General features: G+C 34.6%; 2 protein-coding genes across 2 annotated transcripts in view; both read right to left on the reverse strand.

Moving 5' to 3' along the window:
* LOC136806395 (very low-density lipoprotein receptor-like) overlaps positions 1–22,239 on the reverse strand; it is a 30,149-nt gene extending 7,910 nt beyond the window's left edge. Inside the window, exons 1-15 of the mRNA XM_067062962.1 lie at positions 22,106–22,239; positions 18,066–18,179; positions 17,792–17,926; positions 17,475–17,591; positions 17,172–17,285; positions 16,175–16,405; positions 15,436–15,801; positions 14,762–14,884; positions 13,886–14,060; positions 13,149–13,367; positions 2,090–2,193; positions 1,238–1,546; positions 891–1,016; positions 589–673; positions 216–298 (exon numbers count right to left, since the gene is read on the reverse strand). Of these exons, the coding sequence (XP_066919063.1) occupies positions 216–298; positions 589–673; positions 891–1,016; positions 1,238–1,546; positions 2,090–2,193; positions 13,149–13,367; positions 13,886–14,060; positions 14,762–14,884; positions 15,436–15,801; positions 16,175–16,405; positions 17,172–17,285; positions 17,475–17,591; positions 17,792–17,926; positions 18,066–18,179; positions 22,106–22,172 (2,368 nt within the window). The 5' untranslated portion in view covers positions 22,173–22,239. The remainder of the gene's footprint in view (positions 1–215; positions 299–588; positions 674–890; positions 1,017–1,237; positions 1,547–2,089; positions 2,194–13,148; positions 13,368–13,885; positions 14,061–14,761; positions 14,885–15,435; positions 15,802–16,174; positions 16,406–17,171; positions 17,286–17,474; positions 17,592–17,791; positions 17,927–18,065; positions 18,180–22,105) is intronic.
* A 3,369-nt stretch (positions 22,240–25,608) lies between these two features.
* LOC136806396 (uncharacterized) lies at positions 25,609–27,384 on the reverse strand. Its single transcript, XM_067062963.1, has 2 exons — positions 27,215–27,384; positions 25,609–27,071 (listed from the first exon to the last, which is right to left on the reverse strand). Exons 1-2 carry the CDS (start codon positions 27,276–27,278, stop codon positions 25,867–25,869), a joined length of 1,269 nt encoding a protein of 422 aa, XP_066919064.1. The 5' UTR covers positions 27,279–27,384; the 3' UTR covers positions 25,609–25,866.
* Between the last annotated feature and the right edge of the window lie 292 nt (positions 27,385–27,676).

A 27,676-nucleotide genomic window follows, 5' to 3' on the forward strand; every position in this document is an offset into this window, starting at 1 on the left:
GTTTGTTGTTGCTTGATAAATTGTTTTTTCGCTACGCAAGTTTCTGCGTAGCTAGGCCCGGTATCTATAAGGCTGGAACACCGGATTCTTCCAGTCGTTTATACAAACTAAATCCCGTATCATTATTTGTGTTTATTATTAGTATTACATGCATTATAAACGACTCCAGTCTAAACGTTTCCCTGAAGTATCTAGCACAACGAAATGGTACATACCAATTTTTCCATTCGAGTTATAGATTGGTTTAAGCAATTCTTCAGGCTTGTCACACCGCTCGCCAATGAACCCTGCATCACATCTAGCGTACAAAATCGTGAATTTAAGTTATATATAATGATCTAATATGGGTAATTAGCCCCCTATAACTAACTCTTTCGATTTACACAATTATTTATAAGAATTACAAGGCTAAACTCAAAAACTTGAGTTTTTCCTTCAGTTAAGGTTCAAAATCATAGTAAACCTTTAAGAATCGTGAGGCTCATTTTGATTTCTTCTTCCGAAGAAAAAACTGTTAGGTTAAAAAAATCAACTCCTCATAATTTTAATAACTGTCATCGTTTTGATCATACCCCGGATCATACTCACTTGCAATGAGGTTTCCATCGTTGATTCACTATCTTTGCTTCACATTCACCAGAATGACAAAATCCATCGTGACATATTGACGAGTCTACAAAGAGTGACACAAGAAATTGGTTGAAAACTACTGTTAGTGAAGGATACAGGCGAGTCTCTTTAACTCGAACAATTTTTCTGGCTCCTTCACTTAACAATATCTCATAAACCAGTGTTCATAACTCGAACAAATTTACATTCCCCGTGCACGTTACGGAGACTCCACTGTAGTACTACTTACTGACCCTTACTGAGAAAAAAACCCAACTCACCGTTGACATTACATGTGATTCCATCATCCATCAATTCCACGCCGTCTGCACATGCGCACTGATGGCCGTGGTTTTGTGATAAAAAACAAAGATGACTGCATTTTGCACGTGCACACGGGTTGGGAGCTACAAGAGTAGAGAAATTACTTATTATGAAAAACAAAACAATGTATTGGAGGTATGCTTTCTTTAGCCCGGAGAGGGGGGCACTTATACCTTTTTGATGGACTGGATGACGATACTAAGTGGCCAGTGTTATTTGATAGACTTCATTTTTGGGCTTTACTTGAATATGCAGCAAATCCATACCACTAGAAATCCAGTCCATTGGAAAAACAAAGCTTTACCTGCAGGTTGAAGCATGTTATGGTAGGCAGCAATACCCATCGGTCTGTACAAATACTCAATCATTCGTTCGTCTTTCGATCCCGTGAATTTGTTGACACGATGAATAGCACCAGTCAACCAATCCGTCCAGTAAGCGAAATCTTCAAAAATAGCCAATCCATAGGGATGATTTTCTCTAGTTTTATGGACGATCCGGTGGTTTAGCATTGGAGCATGCAACGTGACGACTTCAATGGTACTTCTCTTGGGGTCGATCCAAAATAAGGAATCCAATTCGAAATCGAGACACAAACAATTGGGCCAGCTACCTAAATAGAAGAATTATTGTTATATTTTCAACTTGGTTAAGTAAGATAATGGAGGTTCGGTCCATTAAAAAGGGTGGAGACCTATTTTCACAAGAGGATTAAAAAGGGTGGAGACCTATTTTCACAAGAGGGACTTTCTATGATTGGTCTTTTCTACCCGTCAAAATCTTTTTTCAAGAAATGCTCAATAATTTTTTTTTCCAGAAAAGCATAATTACTGAAACAGGGCATATAGCCATATCAAATACTGTAGTAGCCTCCTACAAATTAACCCCAGTGGTTCAGATGGTTACGGTCATTTGTTGATTTTACAATTTCTGCAGGTTGAGAGGTTGCTGCTAAATGAACAACAGATGGGACTGACTTGGGTGAGATTTTATTTTTCTGTAATTTAAAGTGTATTAGGGTTAAAAGGGAGGGGGTCGAGAATCCATTCATTGCATTATAGAAAGCCAAATTATTTGAGAATTTTGAGCTTTACAAAAAAAAGTCAATTCAAATAAATAGCCCATCATATAAAAGGTTCGTTCTTTATAAATATACCTTCAGATTGGTAAAAGATGATTTTTGTAGTGTTTTCACCATCCATGCTGATACGTTCAATTTGTGCGGTATCTCCCCAACTTGAAAAGTACAACAGACGGTGTCTAAAAGAGGAGAACAATTAGAATTAATCATCCGAAGAGGGCAAAAAAATACACTTAAAAGGTTTAGGAAAAAGTTAAAAAAACAAAATACTGAAAACACTCAGACCCAAAATTAGTGTTTAAGATAATACCCCAAAACGCCAGCACTTTAAAATACAAAAAGTAACCAAAAAATTAGAAATTTTCAAATATTTTCAAACAATTTTGAAATGTGAGGTAACGTACGTTAACCTTTATTAGCCTTTATAGCTAACTTTTTGTCAAAATAAAATGAACTGTAGTACAATACAATACAACAGCAATCAGAAATCAAAAATGACAGTGGTTGCTTTCCACAAGCTCCACAGAGGAATATTAGAAATTTTAGGAGCCCTCGTAAAAGTTTGGTACCGTATCGGCCCATTTTACACCGGCCCTTGTAGGCGTTATTTTTGGGCCTTTGGCGTAAAAAGGGCCGATAAGGTAATTGTTCTCAATGTTTTATCGAATTGGAGGCGCTAGAGAAAAAAATTTGGAAAACTGACCCCTATTGGCAAAAAGGCATCTTTGTTGAGTCAATTTTTGAAGCTATACAAAGCTAACCAGACTTATTCATACCATCAAGAATCTGGACACAATCCATAAAAAACAACTCTACCCTCGTGTAGCTAATAAACAGGGGGTTTGGAATAAGCAGGGTGGGTGGAAAAATTCTCAAAACTTAATAAGCAGGGGAGGGGTTGGAACAAAAAAGTCTTGAGTGAAAAATCTTTGAAAAGGAGGTTAATGAGGTTAATACAGCAGAGAATAAGAGCAAAAGGGAAATCTTTCAAAAAATTTTCCCAAAAATTAATAAGCAGGGGTTTGGAATAAGAATGTCCTGGGTGGGAAACTGTCGAGAGTATACAAGGGCCTAACAATTTGTCCCAGTTTTTCCAGTTAAATCAATTAAACGGTTTGAGCACGATCATAATGTTCCACCAAAATATTTGAGGGTTTTTTTCTTCTTTAAGAACAAAGTATATGAACGTAAGGCTTCGATAGCCGAAATATTATGAAAAACTTTCTAGTCTAAACATTTTAAGGCTTTGCGGACACAACCAATTTCTTAGGAAAATGGACAAAAACACTCAAAAATGGCGAAAAAAAATACATGTTAAGAACATCTTCAGCATAAAACCCAAGAAGTTAAGAATATCCGAAGGCTTCAACAATTTTATATGTTCTTATACAAAAGTGTAGTCAAAAAAAATTAGAACAGGATTAGTAACGATGGGAAAAAACAGTTTGAATTCACCCATAATATCTGATGCCCATCTGAAGTAAACTTTCGAAAACAATATTTTTCCTAAAATTCATTAACAAAAAAATCTTTCATTTTAAATGAATTTAGTGGAATCATCTACAGTGTTTCGGATCAGCGTTCAAGCTTCGGGGCCTATCTCTTGAGTTACAAATCCACATCTAAATGAAGTCCACCATCTTGCCATCGATGATTTCACCGGGGGGTTAATTCTCATGAAAGCTAGAGCATTTATAGTTCCAATGATAGACGGTAAAACCCCCTGGAAATTGCTAACTCCGATCTTTTCTTTCTCGGTTAACATTTTAAATCCTAGAAGTATTTGTACGATTATGAAAAATCCGACGTATATTAAAAATAAGTATAAGTAGACACCGGTAACATTCAATACGCCAGCCAGAGTCGTGTCCCCTATCGTGTCATGCGTCCTCACATACATTCTAATCAATTTCATGGATAGGAAATAGAAAATGATAACTACAACCATTACAATAAAGTTAGTTGGTAATGTGTAAGGGAAGGCATATCCTACATAATGTATATAACTTAACCACGATGAGATAATCGTTTGGAAAGAGACCAGCATAACATAACCTGTCAACACCATACGGAAACGTCTCTTGTGAAAAACTGTGGAATAATTCTCTAAATGTTTGATGCGTAGATAACGGTCGAATCCAGTCAAAGCAAACATATATATAGAGCAATAAAAGGAAAAATTTTGAGCGCAAAAATAACCAGCCAGAACATGACAATTGTTTTTAATGGATGGACAAAGGGTAATCCCTCGTGTAAAAGCTACCAGACTGCTACATATATCAATACTCGATAAAAACGCTATCAATCGAATGGATTGGTTTGACATTTGATTCGTTTTGAAAATAAGAGTAATCACAATACAATTGGTAACCATACCAACGAAACCAGTGATGACATACAACCAGACACACGTGTTTTCCACAGCCGCAGTAATTTGGCGACAAGTAATTGGTGACACCATCTTTGAATCTATTATCTTATTATTTTGTAATATATAAACCTTTTCATAAATTACGTCACGAACATCGCTTGCCTCGTTTTGAAATTATTTCCATGGTGATTAACTCTCAACGGAGTTAATTAAAACTACTTTCTATTTATACGAAAACCATTCAATGTCTCAAGGGACATAATCACCATGGTAATTGTTTGAATACGAGGCACGTGATGTTCGTGACGTAATTTATGAAAAGGTCTATTCTTGAATGGATATAGAGCTGAAAACGGTTAGGTCAAACGATAACATACACATTTCTTATAAGAACACCCAAAGTTTTTGAAGCTTTCTAATGTTCTTTCATACAATACACGGGTTTTAAACTATGTTCTTAACTTTTCGAGTTTTAAGCCTAAAAATGTTCTTAACATGTTCTTATTTTCACCATTTTGTGACTATTTTTGAACATTTTCCTAAGTAATTGGATGTTTTAGACTCTGCAAAACCTTAAAATAATCTAAACATTTTGACCATCAAAGCCTCATTTTCTTATATAGTTTGTTCTTACATAAAAACGTGTAGCCTTCTGCTCATCTTCTAACAAAAAGAGTTTCCGGTTGTGGAGTAAGTAGAGATCTGCGACTATACTACAGCACCTGACCCCGAGAATGTAGTAAACCCCGAGAATGTAGGTTTCTCATTTTTTAGCATGGTAGCCCTAACGATAGTTCAATTTCATAAAAAGTTGTTTCAGAGTATACTGTTACATATTACTGATTATTTCTAGACATAAAATTTTAACTTGAATTGATTTTTTCAGGCGAAAATCTGAATCGAAGTTGATTGGATACTACCCGAACTGAGACATTTAAAAAATAAATCCTCTCTAAATCGAAATCTATTGGAATTAAGTTATGATGATAGGGTATTTTCTTACTCCTAATGAACTAAAGAAATGGGGAAAATAGTCCATTTCAATATTTATTGTTCTAAGTTAGATATTTTAACGAAAATGTTTGACCTACCTTTTGGGGTTAGTTGACCTACAATTTGGGAGCCTTCATAACCCGACATGAAAAGTCTATCAAATTATATAAAACTTTTTTGTTGTACTCTCATAACATGAAAGTATTGCCTGAGAGATGATTAATGTTGGCATTGTAAGCTTTTACGACGTGTCCCAGACCCGCTGGGACCCCAGCCCAATCAGAAAATTTGCCTAAGTTTGGAACAATAGAATTTCTATCCCCATTGGGAATTTAGTAGAAAATTTTTGACCCGATGTGGGAAAAGTTCCACCAGGGCTGTGAGGCAGGGGTGTTGTTACATTATTCACGTATTTTAACACAGAATCTTACACCTACAAAATAAAAACAACTTTCTTGTCTCTTCTTTTCGTCCTTTCTTTTACTTTTCATCATTTGTAGCACGATAAAATTAATATCTTTGTTAATTTTTTGTCAGAGTATATTTCTAAAGTATGAATTTCACTTAGAGAACAAAAATTTCCGAATGATACTGAAATTTCTCTCTCAGCAACCAAATCTTTTCACCTACATTCTGGGGGTTAAAAAGTGAAAAAATCTAATTTTCAGAATAACAAAAGCTCTTTAGAATATTGTTTTGGCATAAAATATTTCTAAAATTTCCTGTTATAATTAATTCAATCGAAAAAATATCCAAAATTTTACTATTACTAGATTTAAAGCCATAAAACCAAACCTACATTCTGGGGTTATAACGAAAATGGGAGTCAACTTCAAGGACCAAAAAAATTAGCTTATCTATCAAAAGTAATGAAACTAACCCCTGGGAAAGGATTTTGGAAGTTCAAAATTTCGTTTAAAACATTCAATATGTTTTTAAATGCAAATCTACATCTCTCAGGCCTGATTCAAATTTCACCTACATTCTATCTCGGGGTCAGGTGCTGTCTGATCAAACTAACATTACATTCGATAAAACAATACTTACTACTCACTCGACTGTATAATTCTTTAAACAAAAACTACAATACTAGGTCAGCGTGTTTCAAACACACTGTTGGCGATCGCTTATTTCCGACAAAATCATCGGAGAAAGAACCTTCTGTAGTGTTCATTAAGAAAAGAATTTTCACTTTATCCATTTTTTCGTTAGTCGTAGAAGAACGAGGTTGATGGATTATTACTTTGCACCCTGCGATGCGGATTTATCTCTGATAAATTAGAGTAAGACTAGAGCAGGTAGACGAATTTATAAAGTCGAGTGAAACAGTCGAGTAAACGTTACATTTTAAAAGCTACTTTATGGTTGTTTTGATTAAACTTTCAATTGAAATTTCAATTCGAGACACTTATTTTACTATCAAAATCGTTGTAGTAAAAAACAAAATGTTTACGCATGCGTTTTAAAACAGCTGTGAAATTATTGTCTCGCTTAAAGTAAATCTATTCAACAGCTCTAAACATAATGTGGCATAATGAACATGGATAAATGAGACGAACATTGAAATGATAGGGGAATGACGTCATAAACAATACAAAAGTGATGAATACAATAGACTACTTAAGGCTGTTATACATTTTATTTGATCTGCAACTTTTGCCATTATTAGTCAGTACATAACACATGATTAAAGCAAAAGTAAAGCGTAGACCCTAGAGAAAAAAGTTACACTTTGAGGAAGGGGATGGGATATAGCCTGAAAATTTTTTAAAATCTCTCCTATTCAGACAAAATGTAAGGAAACTAATGAGTTTATAAAGGTAAGCGAGTCAAACATTTACTTTCGATTTCAAAAACGAGATTTGACTTGTATATCTACACTGTTAAAATCGCCCTCAGGCGATCGATAAACAACTGACTAGTTTATCAAATTGTAGCTTCTTTCTACGCGTGCTTAATTAAGAAGCCTACGGAAAGTCTACACAAATTAAATGTTTGTAATTATCTTCTTTCTTTTTCCCTATACTAATTGAGCTATTTCGAATATTCTTCTAAAATTGCTATCCTTTTTAGTCAGCCCGCTGACCTTTCAAATCGGCTTTTTCCATGCACTGGCAGTAGTAGAGCGTCCGTTTAAAAAATTGTTTCCTCGATTTTCCCTGATTGGAATATCGAAATTATCGCGAAGCGATTAAGTAATTCTGCGACCTATTGCATCAGAGTTTTTATCTCCATAGTGTTAAACACGTCTAATACACCTACCGGTAAGTCTATTTATCCGGCTTTTTTTTGTTCCTCAATCGCATGTAAAATTGGATCTCTTGTTACTCTCTTTGGTTAATTTAAAAGCGTTGGAGTGCAAGTCCTTCCGGTCAAAAACTGAAATTTTTAAAGTGGAATGTTTTGAAGCTCTCAGCGTCCAAATCTCTGCTAAGTGATCCTTTTCTGTTTATTTTCACTCACATCTTAACTCTAAATACTCTTTTAGATCAATCATAAAACTTTAGCAAGAAGACACAGTAGCGCCAGTTGTGCAACTGTTTTGTGTTTAATTAAAGTTACACAGAACTTTCTCTATATTAAACTTTCATATCTGATACCATTTTAAGCTTTGAAAGTTTCTTTGTGGCACTCTCGACTGAACAAACTGTTTTTTTAGAGTGAATTGCCACTACTGATCGCGATCTATCTCTGTAGGGCATAGAAAGTCATTTGAGAGCTAAAAATATGACATTCGTATAATTCGTATTGCTCCACAACAGATTCTATTTTGATTTGTTTATATTATTTTTTTTCATTTGTTTATACTTTGCTACTTTGTATTTAAGCATATTACAATTTGAAAAATTATAAGTACACGTTTTTTTTTTATAAGAACGTCAAAAATTTTCGAAGCCTTCGGATGTTCTTAGTTTTTTGGGTTTGAAGCCTAAAAATGTTCTTAAAGTGTTCTTATTTTCAGCATTTTTTGAGCATTTTGATGTAAATTCTTAAGAAATTGCATGTTTTTAAGTCTCCAAAGCCTTAGAATGTTCTTAGAATGTTCTTAAATTTTTGGGCCTCGAAGCCTTATGTTCTTATATAGTTTGTTCTTATAAAAAAAAACGTGTAACGTATTTTAAAACAGCGAAAAACAAAACATTTCGAACATTCCACAAAAAGGTAGTGCATTTCTCTTGATTTACCCAACCCTTATAGTGCACTATATTTCTCAGCTGTAAATCTGCGTGAAAGAAGAAGCTTGGGAAATTTTCTGTTTCAAAGAAAAACTGAGAAAACTATTCTTGTCAGCTGTAATTATCAGTCAATAGAAACTTTTTCAAACAAACGAGAAGTAAAAACCTTTCTTTTTAACAATTACTTCGAATTTGTTTCAAAATTCGACCCTTGCAGTGCAATCTCACAGAAACACACCCTTACAGTGCATTTTGGGATGCTGAAAAACCCTACCCTTAAGCGCGGCACATGACGTAGGCTAGATCATATGAGTGCCCCCCCGGGCCTATACCCCTCAAAATATCTCAGTTGGGAGACGATCTTGCGTATATCAAGCATATTTTGGAAAATTTTCAAAAATTGTCTCGAGGGCTAATTTTTTCGCAAAATTTTAATCTCCAAGGGTCCGTTTTCGGCGGTCCTGGCCCGGTCCGCACATCCACATAGTCTCCAACACTATTAACCTCTCCATACCTGTTATCAAACAAGATAACAATCAGAGACAAAACACTCTTTAAACTGAACTTGAAATCGTGTAATGAAAAAAGGTATGTTACAAGTCTCCTCCAACTGTGCTGCCAAATTTAAAGAGAGTCAAAAACAAGTTGATAAAAATCTAAAAAAAGAAACTTTGGAATTAAGAATGCTAGATATGAAGAACATTTTCATGAAAGTTTCTGATGGGTTTAGAAGATAGCAGTATTACATATATTTTTAAAATACACTGAAAATGTTAAAGATGCATTAAAGAAATGGCAGATTTAAAAGATAACAGTAATGAAATATTTTCAAAACACACGTATGAGTTTGACGCCCTTTTTCTGTAGGTTTTTCGTTGCTTGAAGAAAAAACGACAGGATTTTTACGATTTATGCTGCCGACGTAGACGTAGATTTAAGAAAAAGACTTTTTTATCTTGGTGTTGACGACCCCCGTACTCTCCTCACTCAGGTACCCGATAGAAATTTTTAACAGTGGGGATAAATGGAGATTCGTAATGCCAATGGTAATTAAAAATGGAATATCTCTAATTTGAAATCGATATGGAGTACAGAGTTCAACACACAAGTGCCGTAATCGGGTAGGAAAGAGAGTTTTACGTAGTCAAAAAAATCACATTAAAATTCAAACATAATACAAAAAATCAGCTCTTTTTTATAAGAACAATATAAGAACAATAACGCTAAAAAAATAACTAAAAACAAAGAATAATTTTAAGAACAATGTTTAGCCTAGAATGACTGAATTTTAAGCATGTTAATTGTCAAAAAGGAGGTGTTAAACATAAGATAGCTAAGTTTTGCCCAACTGTAGACATAAGAACAGGATAAGAACAATTTTAGGCTGAACGTGTTAAAAATAATAGCAAAGCCTCATATAAATGATTCTTAGAAAAAGCAGTGAGATGAATGAGATGAGATACTCTATCACACCAAAAACATCGAATAGGGAAAAAACAAGTTTGTTACTTATTACAAAAACAATTATCTCCTCTGATCCGGGGGGGGGGGAGTTAGACAAAATTGGGTACGGGGAAGTGCCGCTTTTTATAGTGTAAAATCTCATAAGTTCTAATACTGGAGATATTCCAATCATGACTTCGCTATCAAGTCTCTGATAGTTTTTGACACAAAAATGATGATTTTTGGCATATTCTAGCCCCGTTACTTTCTCATAAAATTGTTCTCACAATGCACTGGTCATTATCATGGGCATTCATCATGGCACCTCCTCCCCCACGCCTCAGTGAACTGGTTCCACATTTAAAAACAATACATCATGTATCACATAATCTTATTTCTTTCTCTCAACAAAACAACAAAAAGAGGCGCCCCTCTATGCTGACAAAAAAAGACATCAAAAAATCTTAAAATTTGTGATCGCGCGTCGCCGAACAAATAGGAAAAAGTTGGATTCTTTCGTTTCAAAATGCCGTGAAAACAAATGGTAAGCGATGAAATTTACAAGTTCAATAAAAGTATTTTTTAACATTTTGATCGATAAAACAATTTATTAATTGATACACCTTATAAGATTTAAAATTTAAGATAAAGGGGTAACTTAGAGAATAGAGGTAGATAAATATCACTGGACGCCTCGACGTTTCGTTTTTATCCTTAAATCAATTCAAAATACACGCTTTTTTATAAGAATAGTGTACTTTGGCTGAGGGTTAGCATTATTCTTATTTTTCTATTGTTCTAAACAATAGGCCTATTGTTCTAACTCTGAAATCTCAGCCTGATATTCTTATAGAAGTTATTTTTATAAAAAAAGCGTGTATTGTGACCCCCTTATGACTCTTGTTTAATGCAAAGATTCAACGTTAACCGGTTTAGTTAAAAAAAAAAATATCAATCGTACCTAGCCAGTAACTTTCCCTACTTCCCTTCCCAAATTTTAACGCTAAAACGCGGCAAAAAAGCGTTTTTCGTCTAGCAGGCTACATGTAACTATAAAACCTCTGAAGATTTAAAGCTGATCGAGCTCAAGTCATAGCGACTAGTCGATCACCTTGAATAATGAATTTGGGAATAGTAACATTTAGGTAATACTACATCTAACAACAGAACACTTCACTTGCTACCAACAACTTATACACTATTATGGCTATGATAAAATTTGATGCGAGAAAAGGCTTATTATAAGTTGAGAAAGAAAGACAATGAAACTTAAAAACAAGAAAATCCTCGTTTCCTACAGTTCAATACTTTTTAATATATTTTCCGCTAAGCCGCTTTGAACGGTAAAAAACTTTTATCACCCTTTCGTCTTTGTGCGCCTATATTGTAACTTTGTAATGTAATTCAATTAAGAAAGTTAAAAACTTTTTCGAAAGATAAGAATCCCCACATGGTATGCCAAATTTATGGAGTGTGTTCATGCGGACAAAATTATATCGGTGAAACAGAGAGAAATGTAAGGCAAAATGGGCCTGATAACATAAAACTGTAAATCACAATTCCGAGCCCACAAAACATTAAAAGGTAAACCCCACCCACCAATTTCAATGGAGATGCATTTTGAAATCTCCAATACACCTTTTCGACCGTAGCCACCAATTGCCGCGCGGGCATTTTTTTGTCCGTTTTACCACCCTGAACTCGATCCAATCCTTTTTTACACCTTTTTCTATTGTCTATAGGTGCGGAAAAAAGACTGGGACGGTTTTGCAGTGGTAAAACGGGCAAAAAATGCCCGCGCGGTAATTGGCGTGATAAGGAAAGGAAGTTTCTGGAAGTCTCGCTTATTGTTACTATGGAACCATTATTGAAAAATCAACTAGAATCCAAACAATCACAATTCTTTAAAAACTATATCAATTGAATCACAAAACAGAATAAAATTTTATGACCTATTGTTTTAATTTTTTATCAATGAATATTCTATTTGTTGATAATTGGGCAAATTTCTCAGATTTTAGATAGTTATCATCGAAATGAAAAATATAAGCAATCTGATTGGCTAAAAACGCGTAAATAAATGCTGTATTTCATATTGTACCGTACAAATACAAGACCGCGTTCAAAAAAGGGCCTTGGTAAGCGAGAGCATGAACATATAAACGACTGGACATCTATCTTTTATTGTCTCTTTGAAGCGAGCTTCGTTGCCGCCTGTATTTCAAAATTGCTATAAAAAATCCGACAATATTCCGTCGTAATTTTATTTCTTTGAATTGTTTAGGTAAAATGATTGATAGAGCTTGAACATTACTCCTAATGCACAAAAAAATTATTTTTAAATTTTTTCACGAGTTTGAAATATATTTTATCAACATTTTCAACTCTGAAATGCAGAATTTCAACTGCGTGTTTACTTTTGAATCCCTTTTGTCACTCCAATAATTTATTTTATGACTTGAAAAAAATAGCTTGCCAAAGTTGAGAGCCTTTGTCATAAGAATATTGAAATTAGAATGTGACACTCTCTAAAATTATAAGACACTTTTAAGTCAAAATTTGGAAATATTAGTCGGAGTTTTGACAAGCTGACGATGATTTTGCCTCTGTTATCTTTGTTATGATATAGATAAAAGACTTAAGAAAAGTAGAACAACAAAGACTTTTGTCCTAATTTTTACGTTGTTAGCAAGGTATTCCCAAGAGGTATACCATCAGAATTTATTGTTTTATTTGATGATTTTAACGAGGCGGCAACGAAGCTAGCAGTGTTATCTTCAAAAATACAACGGAGATGTCCAGTCGTTTATATGTTCATGGCGAGAGATCGTATTTTGAACTTTCTTGTTGTATCTTTTACCGAAATTTATTTCCAGAAATGTTTTTGTTTTCCTCTCAAATCACTAAAAAAGTTGAAAATATGACGAAAAATATATCCCATCCCATATTGTACTCTGTATCGCGTGATAACTAATACAAATTTGTGACTTTTTACCATTCTTGTGTATACCTTAATCTTCGGAAACTATTTGCCCACGCATAGAAAGAAAAGTTGAACATAATTGGACTATTAGCAAAACATGAAAAACATAATCTTCAAACTGTGGAAGGGGAGAAATAGATATTGTAAATATTTTTCAAAAACAAATACCTTTCCCTGGGATCGACGACAAGATTTCTTGGCTTATTTACACCCGTCCACGTCACCGTTGTTCGGTGGTATCCCGTAAGGTTTGCGGCTTCGATAATATGCTTCTTACTGTCCACCCAGTAAAGATTCTTAGCCAGCCAATCCACTGCAAGCCCTTCAGTGGATCCCAGTCCACTGACTACTAAACTTTCTCTTCGATTGGATCCGAAAATTGGGATTCTAAAATTAAAAGAACTTTTTGTTGAGTAGTTTTAATATAGTCATAACTCCTTTACTCCGAGGGTTTTTAGCACTCTCACAGTTTTCAAGAAGGCTCCTCTCATTTCAAATTTCCTTCAGAAAAATTTTGGAACTATTATGTAACACGTACTTAATCTAATCAAAGGACAAAAATGCGCACTTTCATATTTCAGAAGAAGATAAGTCAATAGTCCCTCCTAGTCTATATCAATTAGTTAAGATCAGTTAATTGGTGTTGTCGATTGCCGTTTAAAAGGGGTAAGGTTTGATATGTGGTAGTGGAATTTCATAGGGATATACAAAAATCGGTCAAAAATAACTGGAATTCCACGAGGGTAACTTTTTAAATTCTTCAAAACTTCTGAATTCAGAGGGGTTTAAAGTTAACATTGCTTGGAATTCCAGCGAGTTAAAAGCATTTCCAGTCACAACAGGTTGAACCTTCTTAACAGGGGGTATATGGATTTTTTTTCTTGAAACGGAGGAGAACGCAGTACCTGGAAATGCTCTTCTCCTTCATATCACTCCAATACAGTAATCCATCATTAGCATAATACGTTAACCCAACAGCACCGTTCAAATCAGCGATCACCGAATGGAGATGAAGCGTCTTTTGAATCTTTAATATGCGAATGGTGCTTCTCTCCGGGAATAAGAAGAACATTTTATCTCCTGAGAAAGAGATGAAGTTAAACTGTGATCCAACAATGTTATGAAAAATTCTGAGAGATAAATCGCCGTATCAATCGACTCTGTTACATAATATCAACCGTAAACAACATGAATTCATGTATTTTAGGTGCAAAAAGTCAAATCAATACAGCCTTAAGTCCTTTGAGAGCCGTTTTAGAACCCCTGGCAAACTATGAAAAAAGCCTTAAAACACAAAAAGGCGATATGGAGTTAAAACTAGCTTTCAACGTTATATACTATAGGCAGATTCCGTGTGACGTCATTTTCACGATCAGCTATTTTTCTAAGAAATGTTAGAAAGGATATGTACAGGATGATTTAGTAGCACCTTGATAGCTCAAAATCATCAAATGTTTCCCGTTTAAATTTTGTGGGTGAAATTTTGCTTGAAGTTTGCTTGAAGATAGCCCCTAACTGTATTTTGTCGAATCGGTCTATACTTTCTGTTTTCTATTAAGTTGGAAGTAAACTGAGTTTAAAATTTAAAGTGACTTCTTCGATGATGAGAAGAAAGGAAATCTATTTTAATGATCCTTGATGTTTAAATGGTAATTGACCGATAAGAGAGTAGATATCATCACTCCTGGCAGTGAAATAAATTCCTCCCTTTAAAGTTAAGCTGAATCCATGAAAGATTCATAGAAGCTAGTATTTCTTAATACAAATCATGTTGTACCAACCTCTAACTTTGCAGCCAGTGTTATTTACCAGTTGATATCCACTTGCACAGATACATTTGAAGGAGCCTTTGGTGTTGACACATTGTTGACTGCAACGACCAAGTGTCTGACATTCGTCGATATCTACAAGGTACAATGAATCAAGGTTTATAGAGAGACAAAACTTACAGGAATCCCAGCCAATATTTTGACAAATTAGTTAGTTATATAAGACTAAAATATAGGACAATATAGGATATATCTTGACTTAAACTTTAAAGAACGAGTAAGATTAGAATGTCTGGGAGTTCAATATTGCTCGATATGGTTCAAACAGTGTGTGTTCATCTTACTCTAATGTTCTGTTTATATAGAATCTAGAGAGCATATGAAAGGTATCTTAGAGCTTCTGACAACTTCTTCACTTCAGATATCACAACAAGAAAAGCCTCCTTGCAATTTCAGCTATGATTTTTCATGATTTATATCATTTGAAGAGGGTAAAGGTCAAGAATAAAAGGGGGTCCGAAATTTGTTCAAAATCTAATGAACGAGGGGGACCCAATTCCCGGGAGTTGGAGATTGTACGTCTTAAAACCTAAAAATGAGGTAATTATCAACTAAAATCAGGCTATTTAGAGCAATAACCGGGGGAGACGTTATTCGGGACCATAGAGTAGTTTCGTGCACTTTACCTTGGCAAGTGAAACCATTTTTTTGCAAATAAAACCCCTGATGACATGCACACTTGTATCCATCTGTGAGGTCGATACATTTCTGTGAGCAACGATGCTTCTTTTCTTTACACTCATTAATATTGCAATTCTCATGTTCATCAGCTCCATTAGAGCAATCTGTTTTGCCATCACACTCCAATGATTGGTCAATACACTCATCAGTAGAGATATTACATTTGAAATGTTTATCACTACAGTCTTTTAACCCGTTATGAGCTTGGTTATTCGAATTTTCGAGTGGATTTGAAGAACAATTGCTTTGACTGTGCTCACATTCAGCGTTACAATTTTCCTCGTCGGAACCATCAATACAATCACGAACACCTTGGTAAAATAACAAAGTAACCTTCTAAGCTTTTTACTTTTTATCGGATTAATTTTCACGAGATTTTATTTTGAGTTTTCGGAAATTTTTATCATATGCATGAAAATAAATCTCAATCATTGAGGGGAAATCGAACCCCGACTTTCTGGGCGAAAAACAATGCTTTACACACTATACTTAGCTTTAATTAGATGAATTTGAAATTAAAACTTTCAGCCTCACTCCGTAAAATATCATCGAGCTCGACTTGTTATGTTTTTGATATCCCATTTTTCTTGTCAAATATCATTTTGATAGATAGTTTCTGATGTCTGAATCAGTACTCAGTCTAAGAAAAGAAGTACACCACAAAAATTGTAATGGCTAACATACCGTCACAACGCCAATCCATGATGATGCAAGATGTGAAAATATTTGAAGTTGACGACCGACATTGAAAATGATATGACCCACATTCAGAGCGTGGTCTCATTTTACAGACCAGCGCTTTTTCATCAGAACCATCCCGACAATCATGGTCACCATCACAAACCCAGTGTGATGGAATACAAAATTTATTGCTGCATTGAAAATGTCTGACACTGCAATTTGTATTACCTTGTGCTAAAAACAAATTATAAAAATACTAAGTTTTAGTTAATTCTCCCAAAAACAAACATACATATCTAAATTTTAAGGAGAATGGAAAAAGTATACCTCGTGTTTCAAAATAAGTGTATAAATTTGAATTGAGGTTCTTAAAAAACTTTCAAAGCTAAATGAATTCTTTTGTTGTTGTTTCTTTATAACTTTGGAATGAGTGACACATAAATGATAGCTCAAAATTTAAGTTAAAACCCTGGTTAACCTTTCCTCTTCTCAAATACCGCAATGTTTAGTTTGATAAGATTTTCAGCTTTCTTAGAATCTCAATTCTAATGTGTACACTTTCGCTTGAAACACGCAGTTGTTTTTAGTTTTAAAGTTTTTTTGATAGCTTGAACATTCGCTTGATTTCTCAAAAAAATCATATAATCATACATAAAAACAATAAGTTTATGTTTATGTAAATATGTTTTGGGCATTTGACGATACACGCTTTTCTTTTTATAAGAACCAGTAAATTTTGATTCAGGCTTGGCTGTTCTTAATTTTCGGAAATTTTCAGGCTTAACTTCCCTTATGATGTTCTTAATAGGCTTAGTTTTTCAATTAAAAGTTTAAAATGGATTTAAACCTGTTAAAATCAGTACTTCTTAAGTAATTTCTGAAATTTGAGGCTTAGGGTTGTTCTTAAATCATTCTTAGGTTTAGGCCAATTTTCAGCCTCGTGTTCTTATAAAATTGTTTTTATAAAAAAGCATGTATTCAGTTGGTTGTTAAGACTTACCACACCCTTCTTCATCTGTGTGGTCACCGCAATCATTCTCTCGATCACATCTCCATAATTGATCAATACATCGACCATTCCTGCATGTAAACTCTCCTTCATTGCATTTCACAACTTTGAAAAATAAAAAAATTATAATGTAAAGAAATGAACTTTGTGCTAACCAAAGTCATATCTAAATAAGACAATACTTGATGCTTGGTAATTCAGGCTAGCAGGCTGAAAAAAAACTTTTAATATAAAAGTAAGACCTTCTATTATTAAAGAATCCTGAAAATAAATAATATTTTCCAAAAGACTTACTACAATTAGTTTCATCACTTCCATCTTGACAGTCCATATCGTTATCGCATTGCCAAGTCTTTGGAATGCATTTCTCGGATTTCTTGCATTGGAATTGTGAAGGTAAACATTTCTTCACTGTGAAACAAAGGGAGATGGATAAATATAAAATCCATCGTTATATTCAATTTGAGTGGACGTCAAAATGTGCAGCTTGGTAAATACAAGGAGGGACATATAGGGGGATGAAATAAACATGGGAGACTCATACCCTTCTGCAAACTACCCCCCCCCCCCCCCAAGTGAGATGTAATTCACTCAAGAAATATCATACAAACCTTCACAGTTTTGTTCATCTGATTGATCAACCTTATTGAAACTACAATCAATCTGTTGATCACATTTCCAGGACTTTGGTAAACATTTACCATTCCCACAACGAAACTCTTTCAATGGATGACAAAAAGTTTTACCTAAAATTAGAACAACATATCAATACAAAAAGAGAAGAAATATTTTCAGGGAAGCCTACATTTTTTCAGGATAAAATTTTCTCAATTTCGAAGACCTACTTTGAGTTATATGAGTGATTAAAGAAAATGATATACTTACTACAATTTTGTTCATCTGAGAAATCAGCACAATCTGCATCACCGTCACAAACCCATTCTTTTGGAATGCACTTCAAATCAGAACACTGATATTGCTCTTCAGAACACTTTGGAGCTAAACAGAGAGAAAAGGACCCGTGCATGTTGATTCACAAACCAATGAAATGACATCCTTTTAACAGGATGGACCTACCATGATGCATCCCCTTTTCATTTCCAAATGAGAAAATGGTCAAACTTTGAAATATTTATAGTTTTATAGAAACGTTTTTTTTTATAAGAACATTTTCAAATATTCTTCATTTTCTTCGCTTTGCATTTATGGGATGACATGATTCTTCATTTAAAGTCTTCCTTATCCAATTCATAATATGCACCATTACAATGTCTTCCAAGGACCCAACAGCTGATTGGTTGAAAGTAACGTATTGCATGATTTTACGTCATTTTCAACCAATCAGCTGTTGGGTCCGTGGAAGACATACAAAGGTGCATATCATGAATAAAGGTTTGCTTGTGAAGGTTTCATGACAACCCATGGTTGCAGTATTGAGATATTTGTATGACAAACATTTTCTTTTGTCTTTTTTATAGATTTCTTTTGTCTATATCTGATAAAACCTGATTTTGATCCTATAAAAATTCAACTACTTCTACTAACTGCCTGTTTCAATTTATAGATATAATGAATAAGAAAGGTGCGCTTATCCAAGTCGTACTCCTTGGGGTAAATATAATGGGCATCTATCCGTTGAAACGAGGATTGACAAAATATTTACCAAACTAAAGACGAAATATGCATTGCATGATTATGAAATCATTAAGTACTCAATATCGATTCAATGCACTTTGTAAATATTGTGTGAGCTCCTAAATCTAACTTCAAGTTCTAATATCCGATGGAGACCGATGGGGTCTTTCAAAGCCACCGTCAATGGCTCTAACTTGCAACGATTGGTCAAAACATGGGATTGTTGATATCTGGCCTGTATTTTCACTTACTGTTTAAATCTCTTTGACAACAAGTTTGTTTTGATACTTCAATCAAGTTCATCAATCAAACTTTCCCCATCCCATAATCACAACCAAATGTATTTTTAAAGCATTTCAATAGTACATTCCAGGCCATATTTTAGAAAGGCAAGGTAGCGTCCGTTGGTGACCAAAAAGGGCACTTTTCTTCTGTTGTTCCACTAATAAGACTGTTTTTACCAATATTTTAGTAATTTCAGGAGGGGAAGCGTCCAATAACCGGACGCTTAAAGGGCATGAAAAATGGCCTGTATTTATAATTTTAAGAAGTGACTTTCTCTTCTCCTTTTTAGTCCCGGTGGTGGTAAAAAAGGTCCAAGGGTCGAAAGTTGGGCGGCAACCGCCTCCCCCCGTCAGCTCGCGACCGTAGTAAAAATTTAGGTTTTAAGGAGAAACAGACCTTCATTTCTAGGAATAAGATTTTTGAAACTTTTGGCTAACAGAAATTTAAACAGATATTTAAAAAAAGGTCCTCGCTGGATGCTTTATAACAGTTAGTTAAAGTACCTCAATTTGCGAAGCGTCTTTACGTCACACAGAACAAAAGAAAATAGCAAAAGAACAAAGGAATTACCCATAGCTACCATTTCGCAACCATGGGGAATAGCGATTTTTTAGGAAATGGGAATCTTCATATTGAATAAAGCATCTTCTGAAAATTTCATTCTTCCCCATAAATGCGAAAATGAAAAACGAAGAAACTTTCGTTTTCTAATTGTCTTTTTAATCTGCCATGAAGTGTTATAAAATTCCTTATTGAATGACACGTTCTCCTACTAAAAGGTTTAAAAAATGACGTAGAAACAAGAAACTGTGAAAATCAATTACAAAACCTACGTCACAACCACGGAGTGCTGACTTTTAGTTTTAATGACTTGTTCTCACCTGTTTGGTTTCCATAATAAAAAGAAAGTCGTTACTGTGAACTTTGAACATGCTTTAAATGGAGGTATTTTCACAGACTGTCTTACTTCCATAGCACTTCAAAAAATTGACAGGATTAACAAGTGTTTGTTATCTGAAAATTACTGTCATCCATCCCCTATATCAAATTTTTTCTGGAAGAGCCCATTCTACAAGAAGTACATTTTTTTCCTTCCTCATTTTTTTCACTTTCTTGTGCTTGAACGAATTTTGAAAAGCCAATTATCAGTCCGTCACAAAGAGAAATATTTCGATTGCACGGAAGCGCTTCAAAACACCAGCTTTTTTCAAGTTTTGTCTTGTTTATCCAAACGCTTCAATCTCGCGTAGGCTTAGGAGTCAAGACTAGAACCCCCAATACAAGACGTTTGCTTGACCGAAAAAAAATTATCATCATTAATTTCGTTATTGTCAGAATCGTTTACTCACTGGATATACGCAACTTTTTGAAGCGAGTAAAAGAAGGTATTCCGACTAGTCTACGAAAAGTGCGCTCACACTGCGAATAGAATATCTCGCAAATTAATATATGCATAAAACTGACAAAATCCTTTCTTTTTTATGCTTAGGTGACGTCACCATCGATCCTGACTTGACAATGGAGAACCAAATTTGGCAACGCATAGCTAATTATTACAAGTGGCCGAGAAAGTTGGTGTTACGCAAAAATTGCACGATCAACGCAGCGCTAGAAAAACGCCAACTGAAAATGGAAACTAGAAATTTATTGAATATTTCACTGATGAAGTATCGAATTTTTTGTTTTGTGTAATTAATTATTATAAATTCATAGTTTTTAAATAATATTTTTCGAAAGTCAAAGCACAATGAAAGTGAATTTAAGATGAAAGGGTGAATATTGGGCTGACGGGCATTTTGCACGTCTCAAGATCGGAATTTAGACGAGAGTAAAAGACGGACGCGCTTTATTACCGTAACTTGGTCTAATATCGACATCCCTCGTCTAATTCAGACACCCTTCTTTAGAGGCAGGAATAATATGAAAGTTTGAATCACTGATTGAAAAAGGATATTTCCTCCCTGACCACTAAGCAAAGAAAATAACTTTGACCTTTCTATCAATTTCAGCTGATAAAAAGGGTGTCGGAATTAGAGGAGGGATGTCGACATTAGACCAAGTTACGGTATGTAATATCAATTTATTTTTTTATTTTTTCGCGATTGGAAAATGTATTTTTGATTTTTGAATTAAGGAAATATGTAATATATTATATTTGATTGTCAATGCCAAAAGATATTTCTTTACTTTACGAATAATCTGCTATGTTGCTTCGCCACTTACCCCCGGATTGTTTTAGTAGGCACTTTGGTCACGTGAATAAAAACACGTGTATATGATGAACCCGACTGTGGACTAAGGCGGCAATAAAAAGTATGTTCCGATCGACTGTTTATTTACAAGAAAACCGGATTCGGAAAGTCTGTAAAATTGTCGGGTTTTTTTGGGCACTGTTCCCAGGTTTGGATCTTTCCCATAATGGCGAGCACGGGCGAAAGGAGCATGTCTTAGAATTATTATTTTTTGTTTACTTAACCCACATTGAGTTCTATTCAAGTTTTTTCATGTACCCTTATTGAAATTTTCATGTCAAAGTTCAGCAACGCGGTAGGGCCAATACCCTGGGGGCCGAAGAAAATAAGGGCTGCTTTAATGTTAACATGTGCGCGCGCATATTTAGTTTGGCAAATTAAAGATGGCGGCATAAGATTCTGTTGATTGCCAACTTGATTCATCGGGATTTACTAGATCTTAAAAATCCGACAAAATTTACTACCGACCGAACGACCGACTGGATTTGAAGATGTTTTAGGACCCGCCGAATGGAACATATTATTGATTGCCGCCTAACAGAAATTGCAATTACATGAATTACATAAATTATTGTGGAAGTGAACGCTTGAGACAAATGTTTGGGAAATCAAAAAGACAACTTTTGTAAGGATGTTGAGTTTTGTTTATTTAGGCACTTTGTGACGGACTGGATTACCGGTATATAGTGGAAGAAATATCCTTCCAACCATACGACAATCTGTAACTGCTCAAAAATCAAAGAGAAAGGTTACCTGGAAGAACAATTTCAAGATTGATAAATCCTACGACAAGGATAGATCTCAGAAAGAAGAAGTTCATGTTTTTCGTTTTTCATCTTCTGTCTGTTTTCTTTCCAATTTTATGTGTGTGAATGTTTTGTAAAACGTGCATTCAAAAATGTTGTAAACAAACCGAGTGGTCACGCTTGCTACAACATTTGTCCTTGAATTTGTCATAAAGCAAGTGTAACCATGTCTTCCCGCGGTTGTTCTTTCCTTGAACAAGAGCCGCGAGCTTGCGTATCAAATCCATCTAATTCAGAGAAAATCGTCGATATTTTGTTCGAGTTGTTGGTTATACCAAAGTAGAGGTAATATACTATAGTCTGGCTGAAATATGATAAAACAAAGGTAAATATTTGAAAGAAATTCATCCACACTATTTTGCTTGGTACCGTTGGAAGCAGAATTTTCTGTATGTAGATTTACAATTTACATGTTCACATCAGAGCCTCACCACGGTGAGGTGATTCCCTCATAGTCTTTTAAATAATCTCTTTTCACATGTCGTTCAGTGGGCTGGAAACAGAACTTCGTCATTTAACCTAAATCAACAATGGGCAAAGACTTTCTTAACTGAAAGTGACGCCCCCAAAATAACATAACATATGATGATGATCAGAGCCTCACCACGGTGAGGCCCTATACCGAAACAGAAGAGTTTGATTGACAGCTTTTCTAGATAGTTTTAAGGGCTTTAAAAAATGTTCAAGAAGTTCCGATTCCTTATTGGTATATATTTTCGCGTGTTACAAATTTTCGCGGGTACTTAATTTCGCGAGTTTTTTGGTCAATTTTCGCGAAATTTAATACTGTTTAAATTTTTCAAAATTACAATATCGCGAAATTAAATACGCGCGAAAAATTTTTTCTTAGTATTTTGTTAGTATTTTTACATTAAAAACGTTGTGTTTCAAGCAAAATCAGCCTATTTCTTGCTTTATATTCCCACTTTCTGAAAATACCTAGTTTAGTGAATCGCGAAATTTAATACACGCGAAAATTTTTACCAATAAGGTATACTTTTATTATTCATTATTTTTTGGTGGTTGCTATGATTTGACAAACCAGATAACACGGAGGTTTCAATGGAATGAGAAAAGCGTTCAGTAGAATACAATTCTCTAGCTATGCGTTTGCAAAGCTACTATAAAATCCACTAATGGATTCATGCTTCTTATAGTTTTTGAGTTTTGTAGAGGACTGCGATTCAGACTATGCGTTTAGAATGCGTTCAAAAAAGGTATCTGCTGTAATACCTTCAAATGTTCATTCTTGTTGGTCAATGCATTGGCGGGGCATTATAGCGACAGCTATTTGCGCTATTGACCCAGGCGAATGTAAATTCACTTGTCAAGGGATGAATCGAAATCATTAAGCATTCAGCTCGGACCTGTCAGACAGGAGTCAAGGGCAATGACCAGCAATCTTTAGTCTTGCAACGAAATAATTAAACTAACGACTAGATAATAATTCTAAAGGAACTCCCCGTAAGTTACGACGTGTTCAACTTCAATGCAGCCCAATAGCACTCATCTTTAGGAAATTATTTATTCACCAAAAGAAGCGAACGTACATTATGTACCTTTTCGACCGTAGTCGCACGGTCAGGCGCGTGTCACTTTTAAGGGCTCTGACCATAGTCGGAAAATTGATTTTAGTATCTGAACATGAAAGTTATGTTTTAGATTCTTTAACACTTTTAACAAAGAATTGCTTTTATAAATTGCTTTTTAATCAAATCCCTTAAGAGTAATTAAGAACTTAATTCCAAAAATGACGTTATGAACTTTAAAAAGACGTTAATAATATGTTACATCACCTTCTTTTATAAAAAGTGCTAAGTTTTAATAGGTAATTAACCTTTTTGTTTCGAAGTTTTTTCAAACTGTCCGCAAAGAATTGAACTATTTTAAATTTTGCGGAAAATTTTTCTAAAAAGATGTGTCAAAAGTTATGACTGTTTTTTTAAGCACAATCCAGATGAAAACTTGATGAAAATCCACTATTTTGAAGATTTTGATACAAAGTAGCATTTACAAAAATTTTCCGCAAAAATTTTTATTGTTCGGTAAAAGATACACCATCTACTGCGAAAATTTTTTCAAAATGTTTTTTCTTCGCCGAAACTAAGCTCTTCAAAGTTGAAATACTCTTCCTCGCAAAAGTCTTCATTTTCTTCTTCATCAAATTTTTTCAATGCAATTTTTGAATTTTCAGATTCAAGAATATTTTGTCTAACAGAAAATGTATAACATGCCATAGTTTTGTTGGTTACATCAGTCAGAAAACACATTTTAAAAACGGCAATTATGAAAAATTCACTATGGTCAGAGCCCTTAACTATCCCCCTAAACTCGAATCCTTTTTTACACCCTTTTTTGTGCGAAAAAAAAGACTGAGGCGGTTTAAAGGGTGGTAAAACGGACAAAAGAATGCCCGCGCGACAATTGGCAGCTACAGTCGAAAAAGGTGTATTGCTGTTACAATTAATTTTTGCGTTACCTTTATTAAGATAACATTACCAGAACATCATACCTTTTGGTAATGATACGCTCTTTTATTTAAACAAGCATTTAAATAGGTTTTTATTTTTCTGGTTTGAAATTTTTCTTATTACAAAGTTCATTAAAGCCCATTAAATGATATATTACAAAAGTAGTGCGTCTGGTTATAAGAACAAGTATATGCGTTTTATTACTAAGTTAACAAGTGCAGCTCAACCATTAATTAGGAGCAGAGGATTTTGGTCGTGTTCAGACATGAAAGTTTAAGTTTAAGGCGTAAGTAGTACTAATTTGATATGGGAATTAAGAAATGCAGCGACTTAATTGCTATTTCATCTTTTAGATGGATTACATAAGAGGAAAAAGGAATCCCCTTTTGAATGTTTGAGTGAGGCTTCGTTTTTGATAGAGGAGATCGCAAACAGTTTTTTTACGGAGTATGGGAATCTCCATACTTCGATCCATGATATTCTCATTAAAAGCCCATTAGCTGCCTAAATTGCTAGAGACGCTCCGAGCGTCTCTAAGTCATAAAATTCACGTTCTTTTTTCATAATTTACAAAAGGAGCATGCTTTTAACTTGCGAACTCTGATTTCGTCTACTCAAAAAACTGTGATAATATCGTAAAAACTTTTTTTTTAAACCAGAGGGTGATTCCTTTTTAAACTTTGGTTTAACTTATGAGGAGTCTGCAGCTAAATACAAAAGGAATATAAAAGAAACATGTAGACTTAATTACTTTAAACCTTGGTCTGAACACGACCTTTCTGTTTAATCTTAATTGGCTGCAAAATCTTTTTATAAACCGACCAAAAATATTAATATGAAACGATGTACAAGGAAATTCTGATTCGACAGGCACGTGAGGAACTTTATTTAGATTAAATTGTCTGTGTTGACATACTATATCCCAAGTTTTTGAGATGGATGACCTGAGCCGACAAATAACTGATATGAAATGAATTTCGATTTTGATAGAAAATTTTAATCCTTAATTTACAATAAAGGTGTATTATGGTCTATGAAAATACTAAATGGATAAAAGCTATATAAAAAATGTGGCGTTGAAATTCAATTTTAATTTATACCAAACCTTGTCATTTGATAACAAAGCTTGACAACACAATGTCATACGGGAAATTCCATGTCAATCCAGTTATCATATAACTCGTTGAATTATTGATATCGAAACTTATCTTAGGATAAGCAAAACAGGTTGTAAAAGTCAGAAAAAGTACCTTATGAACTGAGTAATATTTTGAGTGACCAGTAAAATAACCATTCCGACGATAACCCATACGACAGGGTGTTGATATAGGTCATTATCCCCATTACAAGGAAATTTTCCTTGTCCTGCCTCCTCTTGTTTTGCCACTGCACCCATAACTTCAGGAACAGCGGTCGGAGCCTCTTCTGCTTGTATTGGTTGACAGGGCTGCTCATCTTTTTTTTGTTTTTGCCTTCTTTGAATCACTGGTGGACGTACTTCTTCTTTATATTGGCTTAGCTCAGAACCTAAATCATCTTGAAGCATTGGTACCTGTTCCTGCTCTGCATCATCATCATCCAGATTGGAACCATCACCGCCAAGCTCTTGAACGACATCGTCTTCTTTTTCCTGGTCATCATCATCATCTTTGTTGTAGACATTGGCAACAGCACCATTAAAGCAAATGTTGTTTCCTTTCGATTGACTGTTGACAATATCGGGGAATCCGAGGGGGAATGGACGTTGGTCAACAGATTCTTGACTGCTTTGAAGAGATTGTGAATGTTGGGTTGATTGACGTTTATTATATTGAGCAGGACTTTTACAGTCGGTGATGAACTTCTCCAAGGTTATAGCCAAGTCAGTTCTTCCAATCTTTTTAAAGATTACAACAAGATCTTTTAACATAAAGTCGGGCTTGTACTGAGCGACACTCATTAAGATTGCCTTTGTAGGGTTCCATTCATTTGGCTTCGATCTTGCACTTTTGAAAGCACGTCTCTGCGAATAATTATAGCCATACTCTTCTGCAATTTCTTCCCAACCAGAGTTGACACCATTACAGCTATTATCCAAACGCTTCGTGATAACACTTAGGACACTTCTTGGCAGATCCTTGACAAACACACATTTAACGGTTTTGGTATCCACCAGAATATCATTCCTCCCAATTTTTTCAAGTTTCTGCCGTAGTTCTTGTATGGTAGCATCTGGAGCCTCAGCAATCAGTTTTTTGAAGACTTCATCAGAAGGACTCCCTCCACCAAAATGTCGTCTTTTAAATTCGCTTGTATCCCTGGAAGGTAGAGCTTTACAATCGAATAATTCATCCACGAGATATTCGTAAAAGGGGACACCACTTTGCGAAGTATCGTTCAACTCCCTTGTCAATTCATTCTCAATTCCATGTCCATGTTCTAGCAAATCTTTGATTCGAAGATCTGCAGAGAGTTAAAACAAAGAATCATTCAAAACACATCTCAACTACTATACATGTTAACTATTCAATAATGAAGTTTGTTTGCTAGTATTTTGTGCACACATCAAACAACAAATCAAACAGAATAGTATCTACAAGACTTACCGTTGTAATTGTCACCACTATGACACATATGACTATCGTTATTTCTAAATTCTTTTTGCATCATTGCCAGTATGTTTTAAATCTCGCGTAGTATTAGTACAAGATATAGTTTATAGAAAAAATAATTGGTATCAGTCTGCTGTCTACGCTGTTAATGCAAACAAATGCTTATCCTACAGTTTAAAAAGCTCCCTCTTTTTTATGATATTATGTCGGGAATTCCGGGAATTCTCATAGTAACAAAATATGATGTTTGTATATGATGCGATTGCATTTCATTACAGTGATACGAAATTGTTTATTTAAAACTTTTAATTAAAACTACATTATGGGAACGTACATAAACGGATTTGAATGTCTTTTGTCGACTATTGGCTAGAACTGTTCACAAGTGTATCTGAGCTGTCAATTAATGTCTGTTCACAATACATTTTTCCAAGGCGAAATTAGAATTCGGTACAA

The sequence above is a fragment of the Clytia hemisphaerica genome, unplaced genomic scaffold (assembly GCF_902728285.1).
Source record: "Clytia hemisphaerica strain Z4C2 unplaced genomic scaffold, Clytia hemisphaerica genome assembly, whole genome shotgun sequence".
Classification (NCBI taxonomy): domain Eukaryota; kingdom Metazoa; phylum Cnidaria; class Hydrozoa; order Leptothecata; family Clytiidae; genus Clytia; species Clytia hemisphaerica.

What these genes read in the sequence shown, in the direction of transcription:
- LOC136806396 (XM_067062963.1), bottom strand. Translation starts at nt 27,278, where the DNA reads ATGATGCAAAAAGAATTTAGAAATAACGATAGTCATATGTGTCATAGT. An exon ending in TAGTGGTGACAATTACAACG is followed by an intron (nt 27,072 to 27,214) that starts GTAAGTCTTGTA and finishes AACTCTCTGCAG; the next exon opens with ATCTTCGAATCAAAGATTTG.